The sequence below is a fragment of the Contarinia nasturtii genome, unplaced genomic scaffold (genome assembly GCF_009176525.2).
Source record: "Contarinia nasturtii isolate CC-2019 unplaced genomic scaffold, AAFC_CNas_1.1 Cnas_scaffold_4311, whole genome shotgun sequence".
NCBI lineage: Eukaryota > Metazoa > Arthropoda > Insecta > Diptera > Cecidomyiidae > Contarinia > Contarinia nasturtii.
This window is the reverse complement of record NW_022201606.1, coordinates 113580-132829: the sequence shown is the minus strand read 5'-3', so window position 1 is coordinate 132829 and position 19250 is coordinate 113580. Positions and strand designations below refer to the sequence as shown.

The window sequence follows — 19250 nt, the reverse complement described above, 5'->3', positions numbered from 1 at the left end:
AATTTATTCGATTCAAATCGTATTTTGCGGTTGCAATGACTTGAATGAAGAAATGTGCGGGAAAAACCAGAACACAAAAAGTCAAATATTTTTTGTCTTTTTTATGGCGATAAACGTTAAATGATTTGTCACGTCGGAATTCGTTGAATCTTCTTTGGTCAAACGTGATTGGTATTTATATGCAAGTGCAACAACATAAACCTTGAAAATGGTCATAGACACCATGAATCTGCAATCTCATATTTATACATATTCTTTTTATTCGATTTCCTGTGTCAAATAACCTGATTGTGATGATTTTTCCCTTTGTTTTATTCCATTATTCTTGTACCGCATTTAATAACCAATCATGAGAGCGACAGGAACTTTACAAGCGAAGGCTTGTTTACTAAAGCAAATTAATATATATATAACAGGGTGTCCCATAATTCCATGTCAACATTCCTACCACAGATTTCTTGGGCACTGAGGAGTTCAAAAAGTATATTGGCTGTTTTAGTGGGGTAACCCTATTTTTCCACTTTTAAAACTGATCTTACGTAATTCTCAAGAGGACTTAGATATCTATGCAATAAGCCAACAATGGAAAATTTATTTCAAGAAACTCCGCAGCGACCGGAGTAATTTAAAAAATGGAGTAATTGAAAAAGAGGTCCCGTTATTAGAAAAGATATCAGTTCTTCACTATACAGTCATATTAGATATGTTTTGTTGATAATAATAGTAAACGATGCACATATTTGACTCTTGAGCATTTACAGCCGAGTATTACTGACCTTTAATTTGTATGTAATTCAATACAACGAAACAAAAATGTCGAACTAAAAGTATGAAATAATTGTGAGAAATTGGTCAGTTTGAGCATTGTAAAAACTGTTTCACTCAAAAGTTGGTTGGTACCGTAAATCACGTAATATATTTTTTTGTTTATAATATATTAATAACATATCGCATTTTGTCAAGCTATAGAAAATAGTAGTTCGTCAATCAAGAACATAGAAAATTTTGTCTTGAAGGGGACAAACTGAAGCTCATAATTTTTTTTTTACTTCACAGGGTCCAAGGAATCTGTGGTAGAAATATTGACATGGAATTTTGGAACACTCTGTATATTTCCTAAAAATATATAGTTGTGTAATGTTGCATTTCAGAATGATACATATGATGTTGTAATCTCAAAATTCCTTATTCCTTCCGTCTTAGTCTTGTAATTTTCACCGATTGCAAATTCAAAAAAAAAAAAAAAATTACCATCAATTAGTGTGTGTTTGCGTTGAAGACTAGGTTGAAGAACGAGTTCCTTTATTTTGATGCGCTTGAGTATTGCGTATATTGATCAAAGATTATATGTTCAAATATTAAGATGTATTGTTGTATGGGTCATATAGGCTGGTACCAGTAGTATAAAAAGGCTTCTACAAAATATCCATGCAGATCAGTTCAGCTTTTTCAACAGTGCGTTCTGTGTGGTTTTTTACAGCACCATGAAGGTTCGAACATTTTAAATGTGATTGATATTATTTATTTCTTTATTTAATATTATTTTTGTACCTAGTATTCTAAAAAAAACTCTTTTGATAGTTTTCGATGTTAATTTGTTTGTGCATTGCCAATGCATTGGCCTATCCAGAAGTGAGTTTGACCAGATTTGACAAAAAACATTTTCAAACAATGAATGTGATAAAAAAATAATTTTCAGGAACCACTCGTAATTGAACCCAAGCCTGAAGTGCCAATTAAAGGTGTACCCATGAAATTAGTGGAAATTAAACCGAATCCCCCAATTAGATCGATCGAACCATTGGCAAATGAAGAACAACTTAATGATGGCGGTGACGAAAGTCTTGAACCAGCCGCATCAGCTTGGGGTAAATTGATTAAAATGATTTAATTCTGCAACAATTCAGATTCTATTTATTTACATTTCAATCCATAGGACATGGCTATGGTAGAAATTATGGTGAGATTTTTTTTTGAATTTCTCAATTTGTTGACAATATTTCAATAATGTTTCTTTACTTTTCATAGGCTGGGGAGGTTATCGCAGTAAGTAATGATTGATCTTACGACCTGTTAACCGCATTTAATTTTGAATCAATATTAAATGTTATTTTGAACAATTTCAGGTTATGGTGGATATGGAGGTATTTTTTTTACCATGTTTTTCGTAATTATTTATTTCAATCATTTTATTTCAATTTTACTTCAGGATGGGGCGGTGGATATTCACGATCATACTATAGACCACACGGTGGATACTATTCACGTTACAGATCATACTGGTAATTCGTCGCAAGAAAAAAGAGAAATTCAACATGAAGAATTTCAAGTATAAAATACAGCATCAGTTGAATATCAAAATTTATCTCAATATGTTTATTCTATTTTTTTTTTTTGCAATCACGCCATTATCACTACAAACTTTCATTGAATAAAAAGTTTCTTTCTTCGTCGATCTTTTTGATTTTTAATGTAGAAATAAAAGCAATTAAAACAATGGCCAATAAAATATTATTTTTCTTGCGTAATTAGATTTGTGTGAACAACTACATCAAATGGTAAATGTGAAATCATTCTTTATTAAATTTTAAAGTGCATAAACAAAGTAGATGTTCTTAACCGCGCCATCTGTTGTTGCCTTACTATAAACAATGTTTCCCTTTCTTTTTATTATTTTTGGATTGTTGCTCTCTGCACACGTCTACTCAAATACGAGCATATCATTGAAATGAGTTTCAGAGCGAAAGAGAATGGTATTGTATGAACTCGAAATGCATTCATTGCGACGAAACTGCTCAATAATACACAAATACATGCACAAAATTACGCGCATATGAAATCAATTCCACTCTGCTCAGTAGAATATGACAAGAATCGGTCGTGTGATAAGTATGTATTGTGAGTGAAAAATATGCTTCAATATTTTATAATCAAAAACAAAATAAAATCATTATTATTCGCGAATAAATTCAAATTGTTGATTTTATATTTGAAAAAAATGTTAAATTATTAACCAAAAATTATTGCTGTGCAAATATTTTTAGTAAAACATCCTAAACATATTGATTAAAATGTTCATGCTTTGACATTTCGTGCGTTCTATTCCGATGGTCATGTTCATCGCCACTGATTCAAATGGCGAAGCGAATGTTGTTCGCATTGAAGACAGAACGATTTGAGTGAAATGTGTGAAATGAGTAAAAATCAACCTCAATACATTGAAATCACAGTGTACAGACACACTAAGACTATTGGCCGGTTGCACAGTGAATAGAATGAAATGAAATGAGAGAGAGTAAAAAAATAAACGAAGTGAGTAGAGTGAAGACGACTGTCGAAAAATTGAGTTCGCGTAGTGCAATAGGAAAAAAATCGAAATTTTCAGCGTGAATTAATTGAAATTGAACGAACGAAGTAAAAAAAAAAACAATAATATATCGAGTAATAAAGTGTATTATTTGTATTTGGAGCGGCGAAAATGTAACCAACAAGTTGAAAAGAATTTTTCATTCTCGATTGTAAATTGAGGACGATTATGATGATGGAAAACTGAAATAACTTGTGCTTATTGTGTTTTTGAGTGTGTATGGTGGCAGACTACGCCTTCTGTTGCTGCTTTTGTGTGATTTTTCATCGTCGTCGTCGTAGTCGTCGTACAAGAGTGTGCTGTACAGCGCCATATTAACTTTTACTTCTTCTATGTTAATGTTTTGATAAATCATCTTCGGTTTATTATTTATACTATTTTTTTGTTTCACTGCTTCGTTTACGGTAAGTTTTTACACGTTGTGAAACCAAATTGTCTGATTCGATTTTCAATTGGTTTGGATTTTATAATTCGGAACAGAGTGTGAAGTGTTTTTTTTTCTCTATCTTTCTCTCTCTCTCTATTGGATCCATTCACTGTATTCCATTGAGAAACCTGTGTGCTCAGTGCTTACAGTATGAACTGTGTGAGATGATGTTGATGATGATTATGGTGATGATATATGTGTGTATTGAATGCATTTTTTGTTGTTTTGCTAAATTACAATCCATCAATTTGTTTTTGTTTTCCGAAAATTTCGCTGGAAAAATGTGCTTTATCGTGCAATGAATGTTTTGTAAATAATATTTTTTCATAATAAATCGATCGTCTCGAGATAGTAAACATATTCAAGTATTTTGCCAAAATGCTTCGTAAAATCAATGACTGAGAAAAGAGTGCTGTGCGCGAAAGACAATATGAGCATATAAAATTCATTGCAATCACATGCTATTCGAACGATAATAAAAGCAAATTGGTTTTCACCGAGACACGGAGCTAATTTGAAAGACATCTCAAATTGCAATTAAGTGTGCACTTTTGGAAATGCGTGTACTAAATGTTTATTTTGTGTGTAGTATGGAACTGAGTGCCAAAACAAAACACAAGAAAATACGTGTTCCATTTCTCGTTCTCGCATATCAAAAAAAAAAAAAAAATACCTACATGAACTAATGGCAATCAACATATACATACAGTAGATATGTATATATATTTATATATATGTTTAGTGTATGTATAATGTAATGTATATAGATTATATATAGCTACGGCTATATATATTTGTGATATTTTATATGCGGCAGACGCCATCTTTCTACATAAGAAAAATTGAAAAAAAGAGAAATACATACAATATTTCTCAAATGACATCGTTTTCATAATTTTCATCATTTTTCTCTCTGAATATATCCAAAGTGGGACACGCAAATTAAGAAAACTTAAGTGCGAGAACATATATAGTTCGAATCGTAATTTTGCCAGTATCTATAGTTCGTGAATATGCTTTAAGTGCAATGTTTACACAGTTTTGTTTAAACAGAATTCAACATGTGTAAATTGTGTGTAATAAGCGATATACACACATTTCTTGAACCTGAACATTTTTGATTAGAATGCAAACAAACAGAAATTGTAATTTTTTTTTTCGTTTGAACTAAGGATGGTGAATGAGTGGCTGGTTTTTTTTCATGACACTGAACAAATGATTTCAAGCACATTCATTTACACACGCGCATACATCACGCTCTTTGTTCCATTATTTTAAAGAGAAACCAAATGAAACTCTGTCGTTTTTATTCTTATTAGAATTTCGGATCGAAAAATTCCGGATTTTCATTAAATTTATTTTCTTTTGTTTTCTCTTATGTATGTTCGATCACCTTTAGAATAAAATGGTACATAGAAGTGGTTCAACACATCAGTATGAGGAACTATTTGCAAATGAGGAATCAAATTCAAAAGCAAAAGATGATTTACAAATTGCCGAATCGTTTAAAACGATCAGTAACAGCAGCGGCAGCAGCAGCAGCAACAGTACTAGTATTGCAACAAATCAATCCGAAGAGATTGAACCGAAGCGCTCGTTACGCACATCGAAGCGTTTGTCTTCAATAAATCCGGATGTGATGACACCGCCGAAATCATGTGAAATCAGCAGTAGCAGCAATAGTAAAACATCAACCGATACTCTGATGACATTTGCTACAAATATTGCCGTGAAACCGAAGTCAATACGAAATCGTCGTTATACGATAAATGATTGTGTTCGACCCATGAATGAGAAAAGTATATCGGTGCCATTTGCAGACCAAAAAAAGTTTAAAAATTCATCATCGACCATAGACGAACTATTCACAAACACACGAACGAAAATTGGTGGTGGTGGTGGTGGAGGTCGAAAATGTTTGGATGATTTTAATCTGAAAAAGGATCATTTTAGTTGTAGTGTTTCATTGGAACGATTAACTGGTATTGTGGATACGATTTCCACGCGTTCATTATCAAACGGTGGCAGCAGCAGCAGTGGCAGCGGTAGTTATGGTGGTGATAGAGATGATATGGCAGCAGCAAATAAAGTGTTCTGTATGTACTGTGATCGTACATTTTCGAGTAATAAATTGTACGGAAAACATGTTGAACGTGTGCATCAAAGCAAATCAGGCCGACGCATAAGTGCAAGAACGACAAACAATGCGCCGGCAACAAATTATCCCGGTTGCTCTTATTGTAATGTTGGAAAAGTTACCTGCTTAGAAAGTGACGAATTAACGCAACTTGTTTATCATTTATGCCTGCAGCATGGTGATAAATATTTTGCTTGCGAAAAATGTATGATTCGGTTTCAAACGCGCGAGCTTCAACAGAAACATGCTAGTGCTTTACATGGAAACAACGATGCCAAAATGAAGAAAGAATCACAAAGAAAAACAGCGAGAAATGTGCAATCAATGACCAGTACTTCATCATCGTCATCAACATCAACAATAACATCGGCTGCTATAGTTACCCCACTCACAATTCAAGTGGATTTTGATTCAAATGAAGTGGCCGATCAGTCAAGTCTTCGAAATCGATTGCGTCGATCAACTGATCTCAAAGCCAAATCTGAACGTTCGACACGACGTCAATTTCTGTCAAGCGAAGAGACATTTTTGTCACGTCTGGGCATTGGATTGAATCGATCGCCGCGTTCACGTAAAGGTGCAAAAAATCGACGCGGTTGTTCATCGGAACTATTTGAATCGACACGTTCAACGCGTAGCAATAAAAATACAAAACTAACGATTCCAAGTAACCATGACACCAGCGAATCATCATCATCATCATCAAAGCAAACGAACAATAAAATTGAACCAATCGTTCCTGCCTTTGACGAAGACTTTTACGAGTCGGTCAATCAAAATGTTAAACAAAATTTGAGCTGTCATCTCGATGGTAAATTGGACAGTGGTCCAATGTCGCCAAGTCCATTGAGCCCAGTGGCCAGTGTTCCCACCGTTCGAAGTATTCTAGTCAAAAGTCCGGTCGTTACCGAGTCGGAAATTCATGAAGCAACCACAATATCAGCATTTACTGCCTTTCCCACGCTATTAACAGCCCAACAACATGGCGGCGAATCTCTTAACCCGGGCAAAATGAAAAAGCCAATCACAAAAAATTCATGGAAATGGAAATGGGACTGTGTGAAAAAATACAAGTATGTTAATGAAGGTGGTAAAATTGTAAAGAAAATAAAACAATCGACATGTGGTATGCGTGATTTATCAACGCTTGATATGTGGACACAATTAACGATGCGTATGCGACACGAGGTCGTCACTCGACACGAACATGAAATATCTGGCGAAGATAGTGTTATGGGTGTTGGTGAAGCGGCCCGCGAAGAAAAGCGAAAACTTATCGAACAACTCAATAAAATTCTGGACACTCGAATCGTACCGAAGATTAATGTTGAACAAAGTGACCAATCCATCATAAAGCTAGAGGTAATCGATGATCCTCGTTGCAGCGAAATAAATTCAACAAATGCATTAGCATTGCATTCTTCAATCGCTGATTATCAACGTGACCCCGAATTTCCAGCGCTTATGAATTTGATAAAACGTGAACGCACTGATAATTTACAATCAGCCGTCATACTGAGCGGTGAATGGGCTCGACCGCGTTGCTACATTTGTTTTGGATGTGGTTCTCTATTTTCAACCGTACGTACACTTGAAGAGCATAAAGCATCAAAACATCCGTATGTTCATTCAACTCATTATGAAATTGTTGGCAAAGAATTGATCGACGGAAATCTATTCCGTAATTTTTATATTCCATCGCTGGCACTGCAACAACGCAATGAATACCATAAAAAGCAATTCTTTAATAGTATTTGCAATACCGCCGAAGATTCAATGGACAGCATCACATCGTGTTCAATGAGTTTGACCAAAAGTGATTCATTCGATATGGATTCAAATTCACGTAATTCCAAAGTCAGTGTGTCGTCGGTTGCGTCCGCATCGGATCGTTCGTATTCAGCATCGGCCGATGATGAAAATGCAAACAGTTCGTCGGAACGGACATTGACCATAACTAAAACATGCTCGAAATGCCAACGTCAGTGTAAAGGAACTTTGGATTTGTATCGTCACATGTTGGATTGTTCGAGTGATTATGCTTGGATTTTGGCAAAGAAGAGAAACAACATAAAATATCGATATTTCGGTACGAAACGACGACGTCAGCAACGATCGAGTTCGCAAAGTGCCCGCAAAATTCCACGACCGAAAAAAGAACGACGCAACAGCGACACGAGCGCTTCACAAAAATCAAAAGAACCATCAACACCCAGACAACGACCAAGTGATGGTAAGATATTGCTACACTTTTTATTTTCCATTTCTGATTATTAGTATATTCATGACTCTTTTTCTTTGCAGCCGAATCAATTCAGCGAATGCTAGCCAATTTGCCGGCAAAGCGAGCCGTGCGACAAATCTTCCCGAATCTGACACCGAAACCAAACAACAAAAATAAAAAACTTTTGCCAAATGCATTGAATCGCAAGAAAATCCTGCTAAAACAAAAATCAAAGGGTAATTCACGTGGTTTCAAGGTGGTTTCAACAAGCAGCACAACCATCAATTCCGTTGGAACAAATTTAGCTTTAAGAAAGCGGCGTAGCGTTGAAACAGCTAATTCAATTGTACGACGAACACGATCATCGTTGAATGCAGCAGCCACGACTACCGCAAATGCAAAAACAAATGAATCAAGTGGTCGCAAATCAACTACAACAGCAGCAGCAACAACAACCACCATGATCATCACGAAATCACCAGCCCCATCAACATCATCATCATCGGCATCATCATCGTCATCGGCATCGTCAAGTAGCAAGAATCAACCAGTCAATGAAATGGCAAAAAGTAAAAAATTGAAATTGAACAATGATCTCGGCAGCATGTTTCGTCGTCGAACAAAAGCTGTAGTCACAAAATTAACAAATACCTTTCGACGCGGACAAAAACAACGTCTATTGCGCACAACAACAACAAAAACAACACATCATTCACCAAACACATCGAAAAACACTAATAGCGCTAAGTTAGATAAAAATAAATTAAAAACGAAAAGCAAAAAGACATTTTTACGAACGTTATCTTTTCGTCGCTCCAATCGAAACGCCACCAAAATGGATAAAAAAGCTGAAAAAAATGACAAACCAAATGATGAAACTGGAATGAACCAATCATCGTCATCGTCATCAGCGGCACCAGTTACATCAGACAGTGAAAAAAAACCGTCAGAAAGTAGTAGTGATGATGGTGAGAGTAAAAAGTCAGAAGAAAATGTCGTCACCACCATCGAACAGAATAGAGTGCAAGAAAACGAGAAAGATATTGAAGCAAGTGCGAAGACATCGGATACAGTGTCTGAAGCGTCTGCGATGCCCGAAACTCCACGTCTTAGACGCAAGCGTTCAATCAAAACGATAATCAATGAAATGCGTGCCAAATGTCAAAATCAAACGAACGCCGCCACTCCACCCGATTCGGTTCTCACCGATGAAATTTCAAACGAAAAGAAACAACAATCAACTGATACGACAGAAGATGAGACCAAAAAACAAACCGAACCAACGTCACAAGTGTTGGAAAAAATTGAAGAGGCCGTACCACAAGTCGAAATGCAGAAAACCTCTTCAACGCCGGTAAACATACCGCTAACAGTTTCAATTCAACCGTTAGATGAACCGTTGAATTTATGCATTTCACCACAGAAAAATCTGTATGCAGCCCATTCAACAAAAGAAATCGATGAAAAGACATCTGGAAATAGTACACTTCAACCTCCCGAACCTCATTTAGATAATATTTCACCACGTCGTCGCACTCGGAAATTGAACGATTGCATTGCAATGTTAACGGGAAAACTTCAAGAAAAACTTGGCGTTCCATTCATCGATGAATCGTCGGCATTATTGCCGATTCTAAGCCCAGGCAGTGAAAAATCACAATCAAAACCAGTGACCGATGAACAAAACAAAGCAGAAAAACAAGACACTGCAGCTACAGAGAAAACTACTCCAAGTGAAGAGGCAACTAAACTACTACAAGTTGAGGAAATTCCAATTGAACCACCGACTGAAACTACGAATAAATCGGTCGATTTAAAAGTAACGGTTGAAAAACAACCAGAAACAGATGTTTCCGAAAGTGAAAAGAGCACCGCAATTTGCGATCCGTGCAAAGATAGTGTCGTTAATGTTTCTATCAAAGAAACCGAACCGCAAAAATTGGAGGTAATTCAAAGCAATGTGGAAACAATTGAAGTCGTCCCATCACCCGCCGATGATTTGAAAAAGCGTCGAAACCGAAAAACAAGGGAGACTTCACAAATTTTAACAAAAGACTCGAATGAAGTTGATACTCAATCTACGATTGAAAAACAAGAGCCAACTCCATCTGAGCCAAAAGAAATGCCAGTTGAAAATCCAATTGAAAAAATAGCAGAACCGGTTTCAGCCACAAAATCCACCGATAATGACACAAAGCCGTTGAGCGGAAGTGAAGAAGTAAAATCTGATGAAAAATGTCCGGAAATTGTGCAAAATGCACTGGATGAAAGTGTAATTCAAACAAAGAAAAACCAACAATCAAAAACAAAGGCCCGCAAACGAAAATTGGATAGCCCAAAACCAGACACTCCGAAACCAAGGGGAGACGACAATAATAAAATTGATAGTAGTAAAGAGGCTGAAATTAAGTCACAAATTGATGTTATTTCGAATGAGGCGACGGAAGAAGTTTTGGATGTTGTAAAGCAAAAACTCACACCAAAATCGAAGAAAAAATCAACCAAACAAAACAAGACAACCGAAGAAAAAGCAGCAGCTAATGTTGAACAACCACCAAGAACCGAAGAAGTAAACGTTGAAGCAGTGAGTGTGCCGACAAATGAAGCCAAATCGAATCCAACTGAAAGTGAAGCAATTGATATTGAGGATGAAATCAAAACGAATATAATTCCGATTGAGCATCGCATCACGGACACGAAACAACCGAAAAAAGAGATTTCACCGAAGAAAAGTGCTGCTAAAGTGAAGCCAACTAAAAGCGAAGAATCGAAAGAAAAAATGACATCAACACCAATCGAAAAAGTCACCGTCAAATTGAATCGTACAACGCGCAGTGCAAAGCAGCCAATCGAAGATGTGAAAGTTTTAGAAACTCCGTCACCACCAGAAAAGAAAAAATCACCAGCAAAAGTGGTAAAGTCAAAAGAAAACACTACTACTGCCACTGCTGCTGCTTCAAGCGCTTCAAAAAAGAAAACACCATCAAAAGAGACGAAAAATTCAACGGAAGTGGAAGAAGATGTTGTAATTGAATCGCTTTCGGCAACAGAAAGTAGCACAGAGAGTAAACTAGTTGAACCAAACAATGAGAAGTCAATAAATGAAAAACATGAAAATGAAAAAATTCAAAAAGAAAAGTCATCAAAATTGGCCGCAAAAGAGCCACAAAATAAAAAGTCCAAAAGTAAATTGTCGTCGATGAATAAAGTTGACAAAAAAGTGGATGACGAAAATAACAAGCCATTGCCTGAAGTTATTGTAAACAGTCAAGAATCTAGTGAATTGAAAATGAAACAAGGCGATGACGAAACGGTTGTAATATCCGATGACATAATAGAGTCAAAACCAGAACTTCAACCCACCGTGGTCGAAACAGTTGAAAAGCCCAAATTGACAAAGAAACAAAGTGAAAAATTGACTACAAAGACTGATAAGAATAGTAAGAAAAAGACGAAAAAAGTGAAAAATGGTGAAAAGAATGTGAAAACTATTAAGATACCTGCACAGCAGGACACGATGAGCTTTGACAATAGCGATGATGAACTTTTGCCATGGGATCCGGAAAAAGGTTTCATTCAAACGACCGACGTGTTGGCTGTTGCTGAAAATCTCGTTGAAAAATCTATAACACCCCCTCTAATTGCTGCACCCGAAACGCCTGTTGAGCAGGAAAACGAAATGGATACAGTAAAAATGGTGCCCAAACCAAAAAAGAAACGAAAAAGTGAATTGGCTCAAATTATTGCCGATCAATTGCTCGAAAGTTTCAAAGAAGTCGATCAATCGCGTGTGGATGAATTGAAAAAGATCCAAGATCTGTCATTGTCACAAAGTGAAGCCGAATTAATTTCGACCAGCCTATCAACAACACCCATTCCAAAACGTAAATCGAAAAAACTATTCGAAAACATTGAACCGAAAAAGAGTGAAAAACAGTCGTCAAAGTCCAAATCGGATGTGCGTAAAAAATCCAATTCAAAAGAGAGTGATGAAAAAGAAGCGTCCGCACTGGATTCAAGTTCAATGGAAGAGAGTAGCCAGCATCAAGTTGAAACTAAATCTGAAAAGGAAATTATGCAATCAGCGAGCAAAGCGAAAAAAGAGAAAAAATCATCAAAGAAAAAATCGTCGAAAAAAGATGCAAAAAAGAAAAATAACAATGAAACCAATGCCATCATTGTTACGGATTCGACGAAATCGGAAAGCGTTGCGAGTAAAATTGTGAACGATTTAACGGACACTCCTTTAAACGATGATATCAACAAAAAGAGTTTCATTGCATCATCGACATCGAATATAAACAGTAACATTGCCGTTGATAAAGTATTGGAAAAGAGTTTACTCAGCGAATCGACAGCAGAAAAGTCACAAAGTGCCCCTACCTCGTCGGTGACCAGCGATACCATGAGCTCGGACAGCAGTGAAAAATCAAAAACAAATTCAATATTCACCGAAGTTCTTTTAAGCCAAAAGAAAGAACGTTTAAATGACATCATTGGTTTGGCTGACAAAGAGGCACTGTCCCGTGTGCCGTCAATCAAAAATGTGGTTTTCCCACAATGGCAAAGTGGCATCGATAAACCAACATTGAATGTCCAAGTCGATAAAGATAAAATATTATTGGCAAACGACAGTAAATTGAATTTCTGGGGTCGCACCAGTCCAACAGTGAGCACAAGTGACAAAAGTGGAAAACAGAAACAAAAAATGTTTGGCGTCGTTAAAAATCGGGCCAAAAATCTATTTGCACGAATTTCAAAGAAAAAACTGAAAAAATCAATCAAAACATCGATTCGATCTTCATCTTCATCGTCATCGTCGTCTTCGTGTTCGAATAGTTCAATAAATGCACCGAAAAAACCATTGCTTCGACCGAGTATTTTATCTTTCCGTGAAACACTTGCTGTGAAAGTTCCATCTGAGGCATCACCACCAACACCACCACAACCACCGAAAATACTACCAACACAACAGCAACAGCAACAGCCAACCAAGGCTGCAATGAATGATATCTTCGATTCGCTGCGTAACGAACAGCCACCATTAAAAATTATTTTAGCACAAAAACTTGAAACGCAACGTCACAATAATAAAACGAAAAAAGAGAAGAATAAACATAAATCGGTTGACACAAATCCAAAATCGCCGATTGAATCCGATATGAATATTGCCAAAATTGCGATTGCATTAGAAAAATCAAATCGTAAGGAATTGCACAATCAGGTATCACAGAATTTGAATAGCGCATTCGTGGTCGATGAAACGGCACCATCTGCAGTGGCAACAACATCAGAAACGAAGGCGGTAAAAAAATCAATAGCAACAAAAGCTGCAAAAAAATCAATAGCAGCAACAATCGTTGCGACAACAGAACATTCAACAACACCGTCTTCACTTTTACCATCGCTGCAAAATGATGATTCACAAGATACAATTATTTCACAAATTGTGAGTAAAATTCGTGAAAAGGCCGATCGAACCGATTCCGATGAAGAATTGTGTCTTGCTGATGTTGCCAAAGGTTTGCCAAAGAAACCAGACAATTGCGGTTTCTCTACATCGCCATTAAATGATCTGTCCGAAGCAGCTGTTCAAAGTGATATAAGTGCCTTAGTTTCAAACATAAACAAAAATTTGGAGGAAAGTGCTAAAAATGAACGTAACGAGAATATTGTTGAATTGAATGCAAAGGAATTGAGCCACGTTAACAATATTGACGATGATGACGATAATAATGATTCGGACGATGAAAATACCAACACCGAATTGATCGATATGGATCTGGAGGATAATGAAAGTGTGTATACAACATTTTCACAATCAACTTCAATAACAAGTGGCGGTGGCAAAAAGAAGCGCCGAAAGAAATCGATTTTGTCATCGAGCCGAAAATCGAAAAAGAGCAAAGAACGACGTCTATTTGCATCTCCAACGGTATCGTTTTTCTGTGACATTTGTAATAAATCATTCCGCAATCAAAACGGTTTGAATAATCACAAGGCAACGATAACACACATTTCAAAATTGTCCGAACAAGAATTTTTGAGCGCAACAAAAGAAAAACAAAATGAAAACAAAGTCACAAATGAGGAGCAACAAAGCGGTGGTGTGGTGACAAAAGAGGAAAAAATTAAATTGCCAAAAGAGGAGAAAGCGATAAACAGTGAAAAGAATGTCATAGCTGAGAGTATTGTTCCACCGGTTAAAATTATCGTACCATCCGAAACACATGAAAACATTCAATCGTCAGTGATTCGAAGTTCACCGGTTAAAACAAACAGTACAAATTGCTCGCCATATGTATCACCGAATCACATAAATCCAAGTTGCATTGAACCGATCTCATCACCTGAGCAAGCATCACGTTTCAATGGAACACCGAAAAATAGTTTAACACCCACATCGACATTGAATTCACGTTTAACGCTTAGCCAAGAAGAGCGACTATTTTACGAATGTTGTAGCATGCTTAAAGGATCGGATCGACCAACCGTTGGCTTAAATATGCCACCCGAAGTCATTACAAAACCAGTAACACCAAAATGTAATGAACAATCATCGAATATTGCACACGCCGCACAATCGCCACGATCTCATTCAAGTCCACGGCCCGGTCTTCCAAAATTAGATATCAATCAATTCAGTGATATTTCATCGGATTCAAATCCAGCATATTCGTGTCCACAAGTACCGAGCTCATCGAAAACACACAAAGTATTTTCACTGGAACGTTCAACGCCATCGAAACCAATTGGTGGCCGTGAAAAAGATGCCAACCTATTTGGCGCACGTCAATCAAATGAAAATACAGATGTCGCATCAGTCAGTGGCAAAGTGGCACGATCCAGCAGCAGTTCAAGCTATCCGCATAGTTCAACAATCGTACGAAACTATCCAGATTCATATTCGGATATGGGCGATAGTTTTCCATCGTCGCAGGATGCAAGCGAAAGTGAAAATTATGCACAAACCATTCTGGAGCGGTCAAATCATTTTCCCGAAACAGCCACCAAACATTCACACAATACACCGCAAAAAGGTGAAGGAAGTCATTATATGCAAGCATCACTACCACACGAAAATGTTGATTTTAGATCATTTTCAAACAGGTATTCAGATATAGTTTCGATATATAGTAAAATTTCTTTCTCTTAAGCATCAAAGTTAATTTGTTTCTTTTTTTGCAGATCACATTTGGATTCACCACTTCATTCGACATCATCGCAAAGTTCATCGTTATCACGTCCACGTACGAAAGCCGCGCTCAAAGGTTACGAAAATCTTAAAGTGTCCATTCCAACATCTGGCCTAGATTTGCAGCATGCTCTTGATCGCAGCCCCAATTCGAATGGATGTAAATTGGCCGCATTGGCTGATATCGCTCTTGGCAATGACGTTCCATTCGATTTGATTGAACCACGTGCATCGACAGCTGGTGAAAAATCAAAAAACATGAAATCACCACAAAAATCAAACGCCTCGTCCAAGAGCCCTACGTCGAAGCAGTCATCCGGCTTATTTGTGGTCACATCTGATTCGGCAAAACTACATTCGATCGAATTGAAAACAAAGTCATTTGAAGCATCGTTCCATGTATCGCCAAGAACACGAAAACGAGCCCAATCGATTGGTAAAAAAACTGGTTACAAAGATCGTAAAAAAAAGTGTCGCACATCGAGTAAAGTAAAATCATCACCGAAAATAGTGGACACCACTAAACCAAAAGACGTGTATGACTTTGAAGAGTCACACGATTCGGTGGAAGATGAAATCATACCGATGACACACACTCGACTAAACAAAACCGAACTACGCTCAACACCGATTGACTCGCCATCGAAGAGCTCAAGGGAAACACCGAAAAAGCAAAGTGACGACCAAGAAGACGAGTCAAGCTACTCGGATCGTGATGATTACTACAATTTCAATTCGGTCAGTGGCAGTGGAACGGAAGATCAAGAAAATCCCATTGATGAAGATGAAAATAGTGATCGTGAAACGACGCAATCATCAAAAAGCACCAAACCACCGAATAATTCACAAAAGAAATGCTTAATCATGGGTCGAATTTTCAAAAACGCAAAGAAAAACAGTGAAACTTCAACAGCAACGTCGACAACGACAGCGGCAACATTGACAGCGACCCCATCGACTGAGCCCAAAGAAAAGCCATCCGTTCAAAAGCCAATTCCAAAGAATGAGCTCGATGAAATTTTCGATAATTTGAAAAATAAAAGTCCCGCCAGAGCCAGTACTCGTGCAAAAACGCCAAAAGTTGAAGAAATCAAAACCGAAAAGAAAACCGATAATTTAATCGATGGCCAATTGGAATCGCTTGAACAATCGCAACGTGCTGTAGGCAAATCACGTAAATCATGCAAATCACGTGAAGTGGCCAATTTGGAAGCCGAATGGGGCATGTCCGTCGAACAAATAAAGGGCATTATCGGTGTTGGAATGCGCAAAGCACAACGCAGATGCACAGCAAATCGCCAAAATAAACTGGTCGAAACATGGAGTTCGGATGAATATGAAGAATTTCACACAACAAAAGATATTATCGCATTGATTCAAGAAGCTGAAATGAAAGCACAGCGTGCCAAAGCCAGATCACAAAAACAAAATGCCGAAGCAAAAGCAACAGTAGCAGCAGCATCAGCGTCAGCATCTGTGACAGTTGAAAAGGAAGAAAATCAAAATGTGACTGAACAAAAAGCGACAAAACCATCGTCCGATTCAAAAAAAGATAAATCAAAAGAAACGAATCGAAAAGTGAAAATTGAAACGAATCCAAGCGACAATAATGAATTGAGTGAGATCGACGAGGATGAGGATAAGAAAGAAATGGCTCAAAAATCAAAGGCAAAGAAAACACCGTCGGAAAAATTCCAATCGGAAGATGAAAGCGATTTCGATGAACACTGGAATAAGAAAGCGAAACGAGCCAAAATTCGTAATCGACGTCGTACAATAATGTCACGCGAAGATTTGGTCGAAAAAAAATCATCGAAAATAAAATCAAAAGAAAAATTGGTGAAAAAATCGACACAAAAAACCAAGACCCAACATGCCAGCGAAAAGAGAAAATCAATCAAAGACACCGAAAATGCAACATCAACACAAAAATCAAGTGGCAAATCAACAAAAGAGGGTAAACCAATGCCACGACGAAAGCGAATCGCATCTGAGATGCTTTACTATTGGTCGTCGTCAAGTGATGAAGAATTCGGTCGAATCGAAGCGGACAGTGAAAATGAGGACGAACACAACAATGAAAATCATCTGGAGCAACATGGTTGGATTGTTGGCGATTCACATAAAAAATTGGTCACACTATTAGCACATGCAAAGCATAAAAAAATCGAAGACTGTGGCGTTAAAGAAAGTGTCCATAAGCGAAAATAAACGATCGATTGAGAGCGAAAAAGTAGACAATGTTGTCGCGAATAAGTCGTGGACAACCAACAAAAATGACAAATTTAACAATTTTTTTTGTAAGATATTGTAATACCCTCCCAAATAATCTTTAAATGAATAACTCTATATACGTTTTAAAAATCGTATATTTGCAAGTACACATACATTCATTTCAAACTTTTTTTTTGTTTTGATAATTTATGTCTCTATACCGTGTATTTAAAAGAGAGAAAAAAAAGAAGTAAAAAAATATCCAATTTTTTTTTGTGTAAATCGTAAGATGTTTTATCAACATGAATATATTATATGTATGATGGCTAACATGTACTGTCATCTTCTGCAGCATTTATTCCTAATTCTATTTCCATTTATCCTAATTGTTTTGTCAAGATATTAAATGTGTGTGTGTGAGAGTAACTGTGTGAATTATACGGCGCATCAATGTGAACTCAAGCTACTACGCTTTTAAATGTAGATCAAGCCTGAAATGATCTTGCATAAAATTGTGTTCTTCTTCTTATTATTATTATTGATATTAAGACGATTGCACTGACGACGACAACAAGTTTTTTTTTTTAAATGGAAAGAAAATGCTGCAGAAATCACAAATGATCATACAGATTAAATTTACGGAGTTTGGAGCGACATATGGCAGTGGTTTAAATTGAAAATGCTTTTTCAAAACGATGATTTTATCTCAACCACATATTCTTGCTTAATAATGTGCATAAATTGAATTTAGAAAAACAAAAATTGAAAAAAAAATCAAACACTCAGACACAAACATATATAAATATATTATAATTGAAACCTCCAATGCAGTCACCATACTAATCAATATTGAAATACCTAAAAACAGTAAATGTGTGTATTTAATAAAAGCCAAAATTCCGTGTGAATGTTGAGAGTGTGGAAGAGTAAAGAAGGGTCAAAGATTCAATACACTTAAGTTAAGACATTTCCAGTGGTTCCGTTTTTTTTATAAAAAAAAAATATCCAGTACCTTGCAAAACAAATGAGAATACGATTTTTAGATCAAAATTATAGGATTATATTATTATTTTTTTACATTATAATTTTATTAGATTTTTTTTTGGAAGAGAGTTTGACTGTATTTTTTACATTTCATCTATACAAATTTATTTTAAATTAATTATATTTTTTCTCATATGTGTTCCACTGAGTTGCTACAATTCTGGTGATTCCTGCAACGAGCCTTTAGGGCTTGTATTCACAATGAAGAAAGAAAAGAAACCAGATAGAGAGAATTAGAAAACTGGATTTTTCAAATGGAAAATTGTGTGATTTAAAAAGAGAGGATAGATTTCTTTTTCGTGAGTAAATGAACGTGTAGGGTTGGGGCAAACATCCATGCAATAATATTACACATTTTTAGCTGAATTAAGAAAAATACGCCACACCACTATAAATTCTACCACGATGACGTAGATGAGTAGAGAAATTATTTTGAAAAGAAATAGGCAAATTGTCGTGTAGAGAAGAAAACAACCACATTTAAACAAACAGTAAATTCAATTTGAGAATATGAGAATAAAACACCAGTAAAATAGACAAACAAACAACTGCGAATGGATGAGATAAGCACACACACATCTAAGGCAGTTAATATTGAAATAAATGCATTTGCATTTTCTGTATTAATTCAAATATTTATTC

At 36.4% G+C, this 19250-nt stretch overlaps 2 protein-coding genes across 3 annotated transcripts; both read left to right on the top strand.

The window, feature by feature from the left end:
- Positions 1-1408: 1408 nt before the first annotated feature.
- On the top strand, positions 1409-2455 carry LOC116350603. 2 transcript variants are annotated; one of them, XM_031782447.1, is made up of 7 exons: positions 1409-1490; positions 1582-1632; positions 1700-1868; positions 1937-1960; positions 2029-2046; positions 2127-2144; positions 2210-2455. In XM_031782447.1, exons 1-7 carry the CDS (start codon positions 1485-1487, stop codon positions 2284-2286), a joined length of 363 nt encoding a protein of 120 aa, XP_031638307.1. In that variant the 5' UTR covers positions 1409-1484; the 3' UTR covers positions 2287-2455. The 2 variants fall into 2 exon arrangements, with proteins under 2 accessions (XP_031638307.1, XP_031638308.1); XM_031782448.1 differs by having other exon boundaries at positions 1439-1490; positions 1556-1632.
- An 849-nt stretch (positions 2456-3304) lies between these two features.
- On the top strand, positions 3305-18338 carry LOC116350581 (serine-rich adhesin for platelets). Its single transcript, XM_031782417.1, has 4 exons — positions 3305-3771; positions 5194-8164; positions 8236-15265; positions 15344-18338. The coding sequence occupies exons 2-4, from the start codon at positions 5200-5202 to the stop codon at positions 17559-17561; spliced, it is 12213 nt and encodes a 4070-aa protein (XP_031638277.1). The 5' UTR covers positions 3305-3771; positions 5194-5199; the 3' UTR covers positions 17562-18338.
- Positions 18339-19250: the final 912 nt, after the last annotated feature.

Excerpts from the sequence above, each read along its gene's own strand:
- LOC116350603 (XM_031782447.1), top strand. Across the intron at positions 1,633-1,699 it reads ATGCATTGGCCTATCCAGAA|GAACCACTCGTAATTGAACC; the intron begins GTGAGTTTGACC and ends AATAATTTTCAG. Across the intron at positions 1,869-1,936 it reads ACCAGCCGCATCAGCTTGGG|GACATGGCTATGGTAGAAAT; the intron begins GTAAATTGATTA and ends TTCAATCCATAG.
- LOC116350581 (XM_031782417.1), top strand. The coding sequence starts at position 5,200 with ATGGTACATAGAAGTGGTTCAACACATCAGTATGAGGAACTATTTGCA. Across the intron at positions 8,165-8,235 it reads CAGACAACGACCAAGTGATG|CCGAATCAATTCAGCGAATG; the intron begins GTAAGATATTGC and ends TTTTCTTTGCAG. Across the intron at positions 15,266-15,343 it reads TTTAGATCATTTTCAAACAG|ATCACATTTGGATTCACCAC; the intron begins GTATTCAGATAT and ends CTTTTTTTGCAG.